This window comes from Varanus komodoensis, unplaced genomic scaffold (assembly GCF_004798865.1).
Source record: "Varanus komodoensis strain SLA01 unplaced genomic scaffold, ASM479886v1 scaffold1, whole genome shotgun sequence".
In the NCBI taxonomy this organism is placed as follows: Eukaryota; Metazoa; Chordata; class Lepidosauria; order Squamata; family Varanidae; genus Varanus; species Varanus komodoensis.
The window spans coordinates 111,749,553-111,765,482 of NW_025335268.1; the positions used below are offsets into that span (position 1 = coordinate 111,749,553).

The following is a 15,930-nucleotide window of genomic DNA, read 5'->3' on the forward strand; positions in this document are numbered from 1 at the left end:
AGCTGGTGTTTAACCGCAATAAAGTCTGTCTGTCTGTCTGTCTGTCTGTCTGTCTGTCTATCTATCTAATATTGGAACAACGGGTATCCACTGTCAAACATAGGTATGCTTAAATCCATATAAAAATGTCATTGTTGCTAAGTGTATGGCCTGGAAGTCAAATTCCTGCTATGGAAATTTTCTGTATGGGAACCTTTCTGCTTTGGAAGTAGCTCTAAGATCAGATTGTCTTCACATGTGTAGAGACGTTGTTAATAGGAAAGTTAACATCTTGATAAAATAGTGAGTTAAAAATCTAATATAGAAAAGCCCTCTGTCTTCATATACCGGTTGTAATGCTGCACTGCAAACTAAATAGTGCATTCTTGTAGGCAACACATTCTACCAATCACATGACTGTTCTAGACCCACTTCTTAATTTTACATCTCATAATCATTCCCCATATCCCCCTAAGACCAATTGTGACAGCCTATTTACATAGTAACTCAAATATTCGTATTTAAGATGCTGCTTGTGGTAGGGGAGAATGCATGATTTGGAGGCTTACTCTGATATCTTGCTATAGGTACTAGCTATCCAGATGAGACATGCCTGCAGGAATTGTGAACAGCCCAAATCCTTTCATAGGTTTGTATCATGAAAAAAACAAAAAAACAAACCCAACCAGAACCAAAAACAGATAGTGCTTGCAGCAGAAGTACCAGCTAAAAACATTCAATATTTCATTGGCTTTTTCATGCATTTGTAGTAGAGAAAGCATGAATGAAATTAGTACTATTTGTCACACCCTGTCTCTTTGATGGTCCCCACATTATTTAACACAGGCTGGCCTTGGCAGTGGACTCCCAATGAAGTCCTTACCTGCAGGATGTTGTGGCATTGGGCTTAGCCACACCCAGCAAAAGGCTAACTCATATATCAGGCTATGCAGGAACCAGCCCTGTGGCTCAGGTTTATCCTGGCCTGGGGTCAGCCACCCAAGTACAGTGCCATTATTGTCATCACACTGTATGCCAGCTGAACCAAAGGGACCAAGGGAATCATGAAATAGCCTGAAGTTGCATTTCAATCCAGGCTGCTGTCAAATGGAACACATGTGAAAGTGTTCAGAAAAAATCTGTGTGGTATACAGTACTTTCAAAGAAATATTGAATCAGATAAAATCTTCTAGTTTTCTGTTCTTCAAGGTAGAGAAGACGCGCCCTTCATAGCATGGATATTTTTCATCATGTTTCTTGACTTACGGTTAAGAAGCAGGCTGGCATTGGTTGTGCCTAGTTTGTTGGCAGCGACACATGTATAGTTGCCAAAATGCTCTTCCGTCACATTGTTGAAATTTAAAAATGATCTTGAGCTAAAGCTTTTAATAGTAATCCCTTGTTGTCCATTGATCAATCTAGAAAAGGGGGAAATGAAAATACTCTGTTAAGAAGCTACAGGTTTTGTTTTGTTTTAAATTGTAACACATGGATGGAAACTAATAGTTTTCACCAGAGCGGGAAAGGTGAGGGAGGCAGGGAATGAGCTAACAATGTAGGAAAATAATGCTGCTATTGCCATGTATGAATGATCTATTATTGCCTCTTACTTCAAATGAGTCAAGTTCAGAAAAGGATTTTGCTTCCTAGCAATAAACTATGGATGTGCAAATGATTGTATGGCACTATTTTTCCTTCAGAAGGTGTCTATGTTCAGAAAATTATGGATGTTTGGCGGTTGTGGGGAACCTTTCTAGATCAATATAAAGAAAACAAGAAATGGTGGAACCAGAAGTAAAGGGAAGCTCAGGTGATTTCGGGAGATCTTTGGTCTGCATATAATGTTAACTCCACTTAGAGCAGGCCCATTTAAACTAATGAGCCTAAGTTAAGCTAACATTGTGTACTAATCTTGTATTCTAAAACAAGGCATGGATAAGACAATACACTTATTTATGGAATGAAAATTATTTATCAGTAATTCATCAAGGTGCTGTTAAAGATGATTTGGAAGTCCAGAACTCTCAGAACCAACGTTTGCATGCTACAATGAATATGTATGTACAGAAGAACCAACACTGCATACATTTGATGGGTGTCCATGTCACGACAACACGCTGTGCAGATAAAGTATGCATGGTGGGATGTTCAGGAGACAATTCACAGTGCACCCAACAGAGGCTGAGGCACAACATAGCTTGTTCCCACCCCTTCCCACTGCAGGTCATCCAGGGAACTCTACAACAGGACCAACTTGTCTGCTTTTCCCCCACCACTATTACAAGCACTTCAATCTCCCTTTTTACTTTTTTTTGCATGTCTTGGACATCACAATCTCTGGTTTCATGTCTAGTGACAGCCCCTTCAAAATGCTCAAGCAGCACATTTGAGAAGCTGTCACTGGTTCATCATCCTCTTTACTCGTTGTTGTTTTGGTGCAGGAAATTTGTACAAACGCTTACAATTTTTAAAATCAATTTCTCTAGACTAACTTGTGGAAATTCACATGTGCACATATGCCTGGGTCCAAAACAACAATGTAATGGCATGCCCCACCTGGGCAATGTCCTGGGGAAACATAGAAACTGAGCAACTCATAAGGGGTCTCCCAGGCCATCTAGTCTGACCCCTGGCTCCAGCGGCTCCGCTCACGACGTGCCCACCATGTGCATGTCTAGCCTATCCTTGAACACCCGCACCGATGGGGCCTCAACCACCTCCCATGGAAGCCTATTCCATACCCTCAAGGTCCTACCTGTCAGGAAGTACTTCCTGGCATCCAAATTGAACCTGGGTTCCTTGAGCCCTCCTCTGCAGAGGAGAACAGGTCACTACCCATCTCCATGTGACACCCCTTCACTTACCTATATGCTGCCAAAAGTCTGCTGTCAATTTGCAGCAGGCACCCACTACAGGCATTGACCCAGAAAGCCTGCAAAGAGCTATATTCCTCACTTCGCTTTCTCTTGCCAGCTGTTAAAAGATCGTGGGTGGCCCTTGGAAAGGGTGGAAAAGTGTGAAGAAACTGGCAAAAGTTAGATTCTCTCTCTCTCTCTCTCTCTCTCTCTCTCTCTCACGCGCGCGCGCACACACACACACACACACACACACACACACAGGAGCTCACTGCAAAGGGGACAATCTGGCTATTCTGTTTTGTGAGCAATATTCAATCTCTCACAATATTCAAGCTCATGTTTTGACACTGGTCTAGAGAAGACAAAGTGAAACAAATGTATTACAGCTTCTGTGGGTCCATGCCCATGGTGAATGCATGCTGCACTTTGGAAGCAGACTTGCCCCAAGACATTGACCGGGGAAGCTTGCCATTTTGGACCCATGGAAGTGTACATTTGTCAAGTCCAACTAAAGGATAAATTCTAAAAAGTACTAAACCATTTAGCACAAAATTCTTGTGGTAAATATAAATAAATAAATAGGCACGACAAGCAATTGACAGCCAGTGTCACTTGGGCATTTGGAAAGGGTTGCCAAATCAGTGATTTCAGTGTGGTAGGAATGGGAAGAAAGCCATGGCAAAGGCAAAACGGCTTGTGATTACTGGGGTCATCAACTCTGCTCTAGTTACTCCACCATGCTGCTTGGGCATCAATGGGACAGCTGGCACTATTGGAGGCCCAGACTAGTTGCTAGCACTGCTGGTGTCCAGGCCAAGTGCTTTGCTGATTTTGCTGACTGGTTGCTAAATATTTCCACAACCAGCAATAGGGCCATTTGCCTGGGTATTGTTGTTACACACTCTGGATATTTTTGTTATATAAACCAAGTCACTGCCTCTACTTTTGACTCCAGTATTCAGCTGAATGTATGTATAGCTGAATGTATGTACAGCTACACAGAGCTTCAGCTGCATCATCAGAAATATTTCCTAGAACCACAGAAAATCAGATATGGGAATTAATCTTGCATGTCTATCCAGCTCTATAGGGTTGTTCACCGGATCAGCCTCTTACTATAAGCAATTGCCCAGAAGATGTATACTAATTGCTTAGCTTAGCTAAACTACAGTCTATTTTGCACTCTTAGTTAAACTACAATCTATCAGGAATGCTCTCTTCTCCCAAGATTAGTATACTGTATATTTGCAAAACATCTCAGGCTGCTTAGGTCCTACACCAGCATGAAGGCTGACACTTGTGCTAAATTCTTAATTACTGCTCTTGCAAACCCCTTTCTTTCTTCTAATGCTTTTTGATTCTCTTACTGGCAGCCCTTTAAATTGATTGGTTTGGGCCTATTGAAATGTCTTCTAGTGCACCTCCAAAATAACAACACCTTTAGTCCTTAAAGATATACCACATAAATCTAAATGACCCACCTTTTCTTGTCTTTGATTGCTTAGCATAATAGGGGTTTTTTTGCACATCCTAATGACTTTTCCTTGGTTCTACAAACTGCTCAGATTATCACACTAAATAAACAGTTCATGAAAAATGAAGGGTGTTGTTCATTTATAAAGAAAAGCTTTCAGCTAGGCATATTTCAATCCTAGGAGAAATATAATTCACATCTAAGGTAGGAATTCTACTACACACATTTACTAGGGAGTGAATTCTATGAAAATAATGAAGTAAAAATGTATAGGGTTGTCATACAAGGAGGAGTATATAAATATTTTGATGAAAGAATACCCTATGGATATTTATACAATATTCACCCCCCCACCACCACACACAAAATGCAATCTACAAGGGAGTATGCACTCGTATTTCCTATAGAAAGCCCAGTTTTCTTAGAAAGAAATTTTGCAAGCCAAGTTCAAAGCTTTAAAGTAGAGATAAATGTAAAATAGTAACTGTGCCTCCTACCATTGGGCAAAAGTTTTATAAGTGGAAAGGAGGCAATAGTTTCTTTAATGCTACATTCTGCTTTAATCTTTGCAGCTACTCCTTCCACTACTCATGGCTGTGTCCCTGTCCTTCAAAATGTCTGGTATTTGACAGAAAATATACAGAACTTAAATAGGCAAGTGATTGCTTAGAATTATGTCTACATCAATGCACAAAGTGTAACAGAACTTCTAGTGTGCAGAAAACCATAGTTGGAACAGAAAGTTTAATCCTTTTTTCAGCTTAACATATCAATGCATAGAGTTAATTCCAGAGGTGGGCCTATATAGTGAGGTGAACAACATTTTTAGGAAAGGAAAAAATTCTGATCAATCCTCCTCCCCGTTTACCTTGGGTTGATATCCCACCATAGCTTATAAACCATACTGGGTAAGTGTGTTGTGTGAATCTGTGATGAGTTTGACAGGATAGCTTAAGTCTGAGTTAAGCCTCCCTGGTAACTCATTACTTGTTGTTGGAGTTGTTTTCCCGTAAGGGGTTTTCATGTTATCTGAACCTGAATGTTAAGACTGATCTTAGATCAGCCTCACAAACTGATGAGCCACTTGGCAAGATCAGCACTATCCCTTGCTGCTCTAAGTGCCCAAGCAGCACTTGGGGGTCTCTCAAAGGCCTTCCCTGTTTCCTGCCACAGCCAGTCTTTTTAGGCTGGTAGGACAAACAAAAAGTTATCTCTGGTTACCTGGCATGCTTGTCTCCTCTTTGGTGCCAGTGGTGCCAGCAGAAAAGGGGAGAAGGGGGAACTCTCTTTCTCAATCACTGCCACTGTGCTGAACTCCAAAAGGGCCCACCATGGAGGCCAGTGGCAGAGAAGCAGACATTTATGCCACTTTCTGCTGTGCTAAGCCCCAAAAGGAGCTTGGCATGGTAACGGATGGCACAGATTTGCTTCTTCACTGCCTGCCACCATACTGAGTCCCTTTCGAGCTCAGCATGGTGGAATGGTGGGTGATAGAGCTTGGTAGTGGTGCAGGACAAAAAAATGTTGAATGAACTCATGATCCCAGCTCCCAACCCCCAATTGATCCCAGGTTCCCTAGCCCAGCCTGCCTCCATGACTCTGAAAGGCCCCGTGGAAATGACACACAGGAGCACTCACTCCAGCTGGCTTGATCCCTGCTTCTCCATACCTTTGTTCCTCCCACTGCACTGCAGAATGGGGCAAATCTTAGCCTTCCTGCACTGGAACAGCCTTTCCTTCTTCCACTGCTAGCATTCTTAGGGTAGGTTCCCATGACAGGCACACGCCATGCAGTGTGGGAGGTGTGCCCTTGGGATTCCTGTAGGATGAGCAAGGCTGAAAGGTGGACAGGGACCCTTTGTTGAGCTGTGGGCTGTCATGTCATACAAACCTATGCTAAGAAGGCCACCCAAGACACCGAGGGTGACAGGAAATAGCTACCAGCTTGCCAGTGCAAACATTTTGGAGTTGTAGAAGCATCAAAAAGAACCTTTAAACTTCAAAACCATGCCACTGCTGATAGTGAGCTACTGATTGAACAATTTTTTGCCACTGATTGGACAATCTCTGATGAAAAGTCCCTGTTCAGTTCCACTACTTTTTATATAGAGGGAACAATAGATGACAATTGAGGGCAACAGAAGAAGGGGACGGCAGAGAATGAGGTGGCTAGATGGAGTCACTGAAGCAGTCGGTGTGAGCTTGAATGGACTCCGGGTGATGGTGGAGGACAGGAAGGCCTGGAGGAATGTTGTCCATGGGGTCTCAATGGGTCAGACACAATTTCGCAACTAACAACAACACTTTTTATATGGTGAAGAATTTAGGGAAACAGTTTCCACACTTTATAAAAGCTAAACTTAGGGAGAATCTGGGGAACAGTCCAAGTTTGAGACTTCTTTTGTAAAGAACTCCAGGAGGAAATGAAAAGCAAACGGCACCCATCTTAGATTATTTGAACATTTCCCTAGTGGAGCCATTCATCATCAGGACACGTATGACCAGATTCAGATGTTGGAAATGCATAGTTAAATCTGAAAATACTTAGCTATGCTTGATTTTTCAAAGAATTGCTTATTCTTCATCCTGAAAGCAGAACTCTTCCTTATATAAGCAATTTAGCATTTAATTTTGATATATGGAGGCAGCATATTGTAAATCTAAGAGAGAGGTGTAATTTTTCTTAGCATTCAGCCTCAAAATGCATCTCTATCATTATTAATGATAGAGCTGCATATTGATGATTTAATATTTTACATTACTTTAATGCTTCTATTTTTAAATGTAATCAGTACCCAGTTCTGCATATAAAATAGTAAGATTTTTGAATAGCCATATGTTCACATGGCTACTATACACTAGTAGGAAATAAATGGTCCTTTTGAGAAGTCCTGAAGCATGAATTACCATTGCACAAAGCAAATATGAACATTTATTCCCTTACGGCATGTTCCCATATGTATCTACTTGGAAGGAAATCCCATTAGCTTCAGTGGAGCTTACTCCCAGGTGAGTAACCTAGATTGGAACCCTAGACTGGAATGAGCATTTCCACTTTAACCTCATGCAATCTATTTTTATTAAGCATGCGGTTCTTTCTAAAAATTCAATTTCATTTTTATATATTTGATATTGTTTAAATCATTTCATTGAAAAGAGAGAATTTTTTTCATTTGGGGCAACCCAATCAAGGAAAAAAAAGTCGACAAAATAGTTACAAGCATCTAAATCAATCAATAGCAAAATGAACAATTCAACCAAACTAAGTGCAAACTGTGAATTCAAATGTACTCCATAACATGCGTAATGATGAGCCAAACATTGTGAATGTTGAATGCTGATGATATTTGAGATGGATTGTTGTACAAGATTTTTGTAGTTATTAGTGAATCTTCTATAGGATAATTAACTAGAATAGCCAGAAATATCCAGGATTACTGAATCATAACTGTCCCAAGGTGAGTCATCCAGTTGTACTGATCTATAAAGTATGTAGAATGAAATAGAAGAATGAGGTTTATCTTTTATTAACTTGTTTTCTATAAGATAGGACATAATTTTTTTAACGAAGTCGAATTTTAAAATGACACCTCCTGCAGTCTAGTGGTGCAATCCAGAATTCTACTGCCTCATTCAATTTAATATACACAATGATCCTTAAGTCATCTCAATGTTACCATGTACTTCCAATCTCTTCTGTGCACTTGAAATAATAGCCATACTGTTCAATAAATTACTGTATCCATGGTCACTAATCGCATGGTAAACTTTAATAAAGTCCCATGCCCCTAATTATACAGTTCATTTCAGCATCTAAATTTGAAAGTGAGTGTTTCCTATACACTTGGAAATATGGAACTTGTATGAGTGATTATTAACAGTGCAACAGTAGTATAAGAAACTATTATGGGTCAAACAGCAATCATACTTGGCAAAAACAGCTATTTTCAAAGAAAGTTACTGCAGAATTTCGGGTAATATTTTCCCCCTTCAAAGTCACTTTTCAAGGAAACTGTAATTTTTTTGTGGGGGAGGAAATGCTGCTTGTTCCTTATATACATTGAAGCATTGTAGTACAATATGATTTTTCACTTGTATTCCAGAGATAATTACTAAGATCAAGCTGAAGAACAGCATGCATCAGCTTCCAGTCCTGAATAATATCTGTCTTTAGGCTCATATGTGAATTGATTAATGATAACATAATACATTAGACCATTATAACAATTTAGTCATTAATAGAGTATTTGAAATGCACTTTTTGTTTGTTTCATATCTTTTAATGGAAATAGTATTTTATATTTAACCTTTTGGGAGGGTCATTCATCGACACCTCATTTGCAAGAACAACATATTTCTGCTTAGCTTTATGCTGTGCCAATCATCAATACTATATTATGTAGAACATTTTAGTATGCAAGGCACAGTTTTTCTTTTTATAATCTTTACAAAGCCTAAAGGTACAATCTTATACATGATCAGACAGAAAAAAACCTATTTGTTCCAAAGTTGTGAGGGAGTTCTAGGGAGTTCCTTGCTCCCCGCCACAAACCCCCATCTAAGCATACATTCAATAGTTCCCTAAGACAACACAACTTTGTGGGTTTCTGTACCTGCATTACAATGGATGATTTATTTGGGAGAGATTTTACTATACACCAGATACTATGTAAAAATGATCTATGACATGGAAAAAAATGGATGATAATAGCAATGTAGATATGATTGGTGTTTTGTGAATCAAAATAGCACATAAGCCAAACTCTGGTTAAGCCTTTAAGATGATGGTGGTGGTGGTGGTGGTGATGATTCACTGGCCCGATAATATTCAGACTCCAAAGTAACCATATTTAAGAATGAAAGCAGGTTTGATATACAAACTTACTTCCTTTCTCCTTTGTACCATTCAAAAGCTGGGGGAGGAACACCCGCACTTTCACATCTTATGAATCCATTCCCTCCAAGCGTCACTCCACTGGATTTTATTTCCTGAATTGTTGGGGTAACTATAAGGAAACATAAATATGAGTTATTGAAACTTAAACTCATTATAAAACCATGCAAAATGTGTTGCTCACTGTTACTTTTATTTTTTTGCTCAAGTGTATGGCATTATCCAAAACATTTTGATGAAAATTATTATACTGCCTGATATACAGCCTTTCTTAGTATCCAAAGCATCTTGCATTTTTCTTGCTGGGCTCTTTATGACAGAACTGTTAGGTGGTTCATATTAGCATTCCCTTCTAGCAGAGGAGTTGAGTTCAAGCTGAGAGGATGGGCTGCCCAAAGCTACAAAATGAATTCATGGCTAAAGGAAGATTCAAACCAGAGCCTGATTAAGTCTCTTATCCACTATGACATATCATGACAAATTTTTCGCTAATTTGATGCCCTCCAGATGTTATGGACCGCAACTCTCAATTATCCTGATTACTGGTGAAATATCTGGAGGGAACAATGTTGGGAAAGCTTTGTTGTGGTGGTGATTGTTACATTTATATCCCAACTTTTTTTCTTTTGTAAGGAATCAAAGTGGTTTATATAGCTCCAACAACAACCCTGTGAGGTAGGTGTGGATAAGGGACAGTGACTGATCCAAGTGGGTACTGGAACCAAGATCTCTCAGGCCCCCAGTCTAACCAGAATCCTGAAGTTCAAGGAACTATGAAGACAACTCCAGGATAAAATTGTGCAAAAAAACTCGATCAAGATTGAGTTACAGATAAAAAAAAATTCCCAAACTATGAACCCCACCCCCGAGAATTAAACCTATTATTATAAAAAGGAAAGAATATGACTCAGCCACAGCTCTGCCTAGAGAGGGAAGTCCACCAAACTCAGTGACCAGCTGAGGAAGGCATTGCTCCAAGAAACAACCAAGAGACCAGTGGCAACTGTGAAGGGGAGGGAAACCTGGATGCTTCACAATGCTGGGCTTTCTGGAAGAATGACATTGCCAAAATAAACCCACATCAAAGTCCACTTGGCACTTGCAAAAAAGTATATGGAAGACACAGCAAGAATGCAGAAACATGTTTTCTGGTCTACTGAGACTAAAACTGAACTTTTTTTTTGCCTTGCTGAAAAATGCTATATGTGTGATACAAAGCCAAAAAGACTCATTGCCCTGACAAAAGTACCACCACAATGACATGTGGTGGTATTAAAACTCATGATGTCATGATGCTTTTCCTAGGTGGGCACAGGGTAATTAGTTGGGATTGAGGGCAATATGGATGTAGTCAAATATAGGGAAATTCTAATTTAAAACCTGTTCCAATCTGCTGGTATCCTGGGACTGGGATTGCAGTCCACCTTCCAGGAGAAGGATGGCACAGAGCACAGAGCCAAAGTAACTCTGAATTGATTTAAAAACAAGGATGTGGATGTCTTAGAATGGCCCACTCAAAACCCAGATCATTGCTATTCTAAGTTCAGTTTAAATATAATTTATGTGCATTCCTTAATACTAAATGAGCAGGAATCGACTTATAAATACAAATTGATTTTTCTAAGCTATATTCCAGCTAATCCAGTGATGTTACAGATGTGTGAACTTATGACTCCTCATCATTCTCATTTTTCAGTTTGTCATGTAAAGAGGCAATAAACTTTTATGATGCCAACTACTGCCAAATAAGGAATATCTATATTAAGGAGCAGATTCCTATACTGGACATTGTCATTGTATGCCTTTTATATGCTTACTGTTAGACCAGAAAGTAAATCATTTGCAAATTATTTAAAAGTGCATAAGTAGGGAGACTGCAACACATCCAAACAAACTTTAACTCATGTGAGCTGCAACTTAATACTTTTTACACAGAAGCCTGATGCTAACAATGATTATCTATGGGTGGAGAAGGACACCTGTTGAGCAAGTGGAAACTGCCAACAATGTGCATATAACCCGCTGATGAGTTGCTAGGAGACATTTTTTATAAAGGATATGTAAAGCAGGTTTGTTCATCTGTATAGCTTTAGGGACCACCCACAATACATTTTCATACGCCAGGTTTCTTACTCACAATTGAAGTCTGCAGAAATGGGGTCTTTTTATTTCTGAAGTACCTCTTTGGTTTATGCAGCATCAAGTACTAGTGGGGCATAGTAGTTAGAGTCAGACTAGGAGTAGGAAAACAAAGAACTTACAGAACCACTGGCTATTATCTTCAATAAATCTTGGAAAATGAGAGAAGTACGGTATAACTGAGAAGGGCTAACATTCTCCCCATCATCAAAAAGGGGAAAGATGAACCTGGGAACCACAGATCAGATGGTCTGACATCAAACCCTGGAAAAATTCTGGAGAAAATTATTAAAAAATCAGTCTGCAAGCATCTTGGAGAAAATGCAGTGATTAATGGAAGCCAACATGGATTTATCAAGAACAAATCCTGTCAGACCAATTTAATCTCATTTTTTGACTGGGTAACCTCCCAAACAGACAGAAGCGACACTGTGGACACAATCCTCCTTGATTTTAGCAAAGCTTTTGACATAGTGTCCCATAGCATTCTGGTAAGCAAATCAGCAAAAGTGGGCTGAGTAGAAAAAAAAACTATTAGACACACAGAGTGCTCATCAATGACACCTTCTCAAACTGGTTGTAGGTAACTAGTTGGGTGCCACAGGGTTTAGTCCTTGACCCAGTGCCCTTATTAATGATTTGGATGAGGAAGTACAAGGAAAGACAATCAGATTTTCAGATGATACAAAACCGGGTGGAATAGTGAACACCCTAGAAGATAGATCCAGGGCAATCTTGATAAATTTGAATGCTGGGCTGAAAGCAACAGAATGAGATTCAGTAGAGACAACTGCCAAGTCCTTCACCTAGGAAAAAGAAACCAAATGCATCGATACAAGATGGAAAATGTGTGGCTCAGCAGAACTGAAAAAGACTCAAAGTAATTGTGGACAACAGGCTAAATATGAGTCAACAATGTGATGCAGCTGCAACAAGGACAAATGCTACTTTGGGATGTATTAACAGAAGTATTACTTCCAAATCACAAGGAGTAGTAGTTCCCCTATACTCCTCACTAGTCAAACCTCATCTGGAATACTGTGTCCAGTATTGTGAGATGATTGGCTTCTATGTTCTTACAGCAGAAGCCAGGCAGGGCAAGAGGACATAGAAGAAAACACTTCCTTTTCCCACCATTTATACTTAGACAAGCCTATTAGATAAGCCTCATTTGGCTGACTTCCCTCCTGGTCCTAAAGATTCCTAGCTACTCTCTCACTCCCCATAGCCTCTGAGTGCTCATATGAAGTCACACTAAGACATTTCCCATGGAGTGTGCACTTGGAGAGAGTGAAAATGCATGAACAGATCTCTTTCCCCACATAGTTCTTTCTCTGGCCTGGGAGAATGGGAGCTACTCCATCCTGTTTGGAAGCAGTGAAATTTGCTTTGTGATAAGTCTTCCAAGTTCTGTTGATAACAGAATATAAGGGGATCCTAACATTTAACTGGAAAAACATTGGCTAATATCACATGCTAACTAATTCATCTGTTTATGCTTAAGGTAGCAAAAGGTAACTAGGAATTTAGCAAATGCTTTCCTTTGATCACTATTTTTACTTCATTTTCAAAACTTTTTAAGCCCTAAAATTGTTCATATCTAACAGGAAACATTTAATGAAATATATTTGTCCTGAAAATCATTCATGGATTAGAAAGTCACCACACCTATTCTGCGCCATTAATTAACAATATATATCTCCAAGATTCCTTGAAACCCCTTAATAAAGAAAATAAGAGTTGTTTAATTCTGAGCCCACAAAACATGCAAGTTGTTGACCAATGTATTTAAGTTAATCTAAATCAAATAATGCATAACTTGACCATTTTCTCATTTAAATAACTGTCTTCCATTTGATGCCATCGGTACAGACCATTTATAGAACTTAACCTGAGCAGAAACAGTGTCAGAGCACAAAGCATTACAGCTGGAACCCACAGCCTTTCCTTTGGTGCCCCAGACCCCTTGGATGCCATCTGCCCTACCACCCTGCTGCTGTGCTGAAATAGGCATAGCAGGAGCCCTTGTGATCTTGCTGCATCTGAGCCCCCGAGATTAGCTACCTTTTTGCCTCCTGCAGTCCACTCTTGAATCTTTCTTCCTGCTGCCCCCTGCTGCCAATAAATATATATTTTTAAAAAAAATCAAATGTACTTCTTCCCACTGTCCATGAATACCTTTTAAAACATAGGAGTCTTCTCTGGAGACAGGTTCCTCTAAAGATTCTCACACAGTCAGAGAGTAAAGCTTCATAGCAGATGTGAAGTAGCATACCCATGTTTCTCCCTTTTTTGTCCTGAATCTTGGATCTTTGTGCTGCCAGATCTTTTTTACTTTTTGGGTGCTTTGGCCTATGCTTTCTATTACTCCAGGATAGTCAATGGTGAGAAATTATGACATTTATAGGCCAAGCATCTCCCCCATTGCCATCTTATAGAGATTTTGGAATATTCCAATATTATCTCAGAAGATGGCACACAGTACACTTCCAATAAAGCACCCAGAAGTGGTCTTAAATGATTTCACCATATGTTTCTGAAAGGGTTTACAACTAGAGCTGCATTAAGATGCCACTTCAATTTCATTGGTCCATTCACAAGGTTACAAAATGGAGGCAGCATTTCCATCAAACTTCACTGGAGCTAGGAACATTTCTCAAACATTTCTGCTCCTGGAAAGGATATCTCTTAACATGTTTGTGGCATGTACGTATGCACATGCTTAGTAAACTGGTCTGCTGCTGCTTTCAGCAACTCAGCTCCAGAACAGAATCCCTGTAGGCTGTCATGTCCCTTCCAAGGGCCTTCAACATGATGCTTTCCCAAGATATAGAACTACTTCCAAAGCTCTGCTCATTGAAACACGGTGACACTCTAAATGGTAGTGGCCATGCTGACCCTTTCTGTTTTTTGTTTGACACACGATGTTTCTGGAATGAAACTATATCCTGATGTGTTAAACTTAAGCCCCTGCCAGGGACTGAACATTTTTGACTGACACTTCTTCTGACTGATGAAAAATACTAGCTGTTTCCAGCTTGATTGCATGTTTCTTACATTTTCCCATATCTATTCAAAATCGGAAAAGTCTGACTTGAAAAACCTGTCTTGTACTTTGGCTTTTACCAGCCTTCTAAGAGGAAGTCCATGTGGTTCATAAATAGCAGATCTATTTTGAAAATGTGGCAGAAATGACTCGAATTTTATGATGCAGAACTGTTTGCAGGCTGGGAAGAGCTAATATTGACTATTTGCTTTAATGATGACTCCTCAAAGTCTCACATGCCGCATTTGGGAGTGCAGCTAAATTTCTGGCTAAATTGCTGGCAATGTATTAGGCTTGCAATCTGGAGCCACCTGTTTCTTACACAGTAGCATAGATGACATGGAATTATTCTGGATGAAATTACACTTGAGAAGACACCGTAAGAAGAGCCGTAAAAAAGAAGCAGGAAAATGTTAGTCTACTTATGACACAGCTCTCTACTTAGTTTGAAGAAATGCTGATCTTACAAATGCTGAAGCTATGCTATTTTCCTTCTTTTGCTGGAATTAACATGGCCATTTTTTCCCCCACAACAGCACTTCCCACCTCTCTCTCTCTTTCGTTACACAAGTAGCAGAATCATATCATCTTTTTTCATTCCTTCACTTGCTAAATTTCTGCTTATTGTGTAGCTGCTAAAGGCCAAAGAGCAGTACCTGAAAATCTGACCACCAATGTAGAAACAAAAAAATCATTCTGAAAAGAAGCAACAACATGTAAAAGCTAAACATCCACTAATATGAAATGTTGCTGTTTTCTATGTAGAGTTCAGATTCAAGGGGAATTGATCTGAAATAACTTTAAAAGTTGTAGGCTGAGGATGGGGAGAAATGCTTCCTGAAATGTCCCCCCTCTCCCCAATATTTTGGCTGCCATTAGAACAGACCAAATCTAGTCCTGCATTCTGTTCACACACAGCCAGTCATCTCCCCACAGGGACCCACACACAAGACACAAGTGCAAGAGTATCCTCCTGCCCAAGCCCCCAGCCATTGGTCTGCATTGGCGTGCTGCCTCTGATAGGAATAGGGTAGTCTAGGAATAATCTTTTGTGGTCCATTTGTGATTGTAGAAAGTGGAAGTGTTTTAAATCCAGTGGGGGTATAGCATGATTTGGCAACTCTGTCAGAGAGGTAAATATTCTTTCCTTATTTGTCCAGTGTTGATCATTTTTCTTTGTGAAGGATATTAGGCCCTGATTTGTTTGGAATACTCTCTGTACTCTCCCTTCAGTCTTACGTTGTGCAAATTGCATTCACTCAGAGTTAAAGGAGGGGGGGCATGGAACGGTGGCATCTTCCTCCTTCTCACCTCTTTGTTCTGACTTGGCTACTGGGTGGGCATGCATTTAGATTAAGGCTCCTAATTGCCTTTCAATTTTGTTTAAATTAGAATCAAAATTAGACTTTCTGCAGATATAAAGCAGATTTTGCCTAACTGCTGAGAGAGGCGATTTGACTGCGAGGGAGAGTGTTTTCTGTCATTGGACTGTTTACTTTCGTCCTAGAGGTTTTTGTTTCCCTGCATTCTCCTTGACCAA

The 15,930-nt window shown here is 39.8% G+C and overlaps 1 protein-coding gene across 2 annotated transcripts in view; it reads right to left on the minus strand.

The window, feature by feature from the left end:
* NEGR1 (neuronal growth regulator 1) overlaps positions 1-15,930 on the minus strand; it is a 622,087-nt gene that overhangs the window by 114,085 nt on the left and 492,072 nt on the right. For both annotated transcript variants that reach the window (XM_044440795.1, XM_044440784.1), the window contains exons 5-6: positions 9,197-9,317; positions 1,246-1,397 (exon numbers count right to left, since the gene is read on the minus strand). In XM_044440795.1, coding sequence (XP_044296730.1) covers positions 1,246-1,397; positions 9,197-9,317 — 273 coding nt within the window. The remainder of the gene's footprint in view (positions 1-1,245; positions 1,398-9,196; positions 9,318-15,930) is intronic.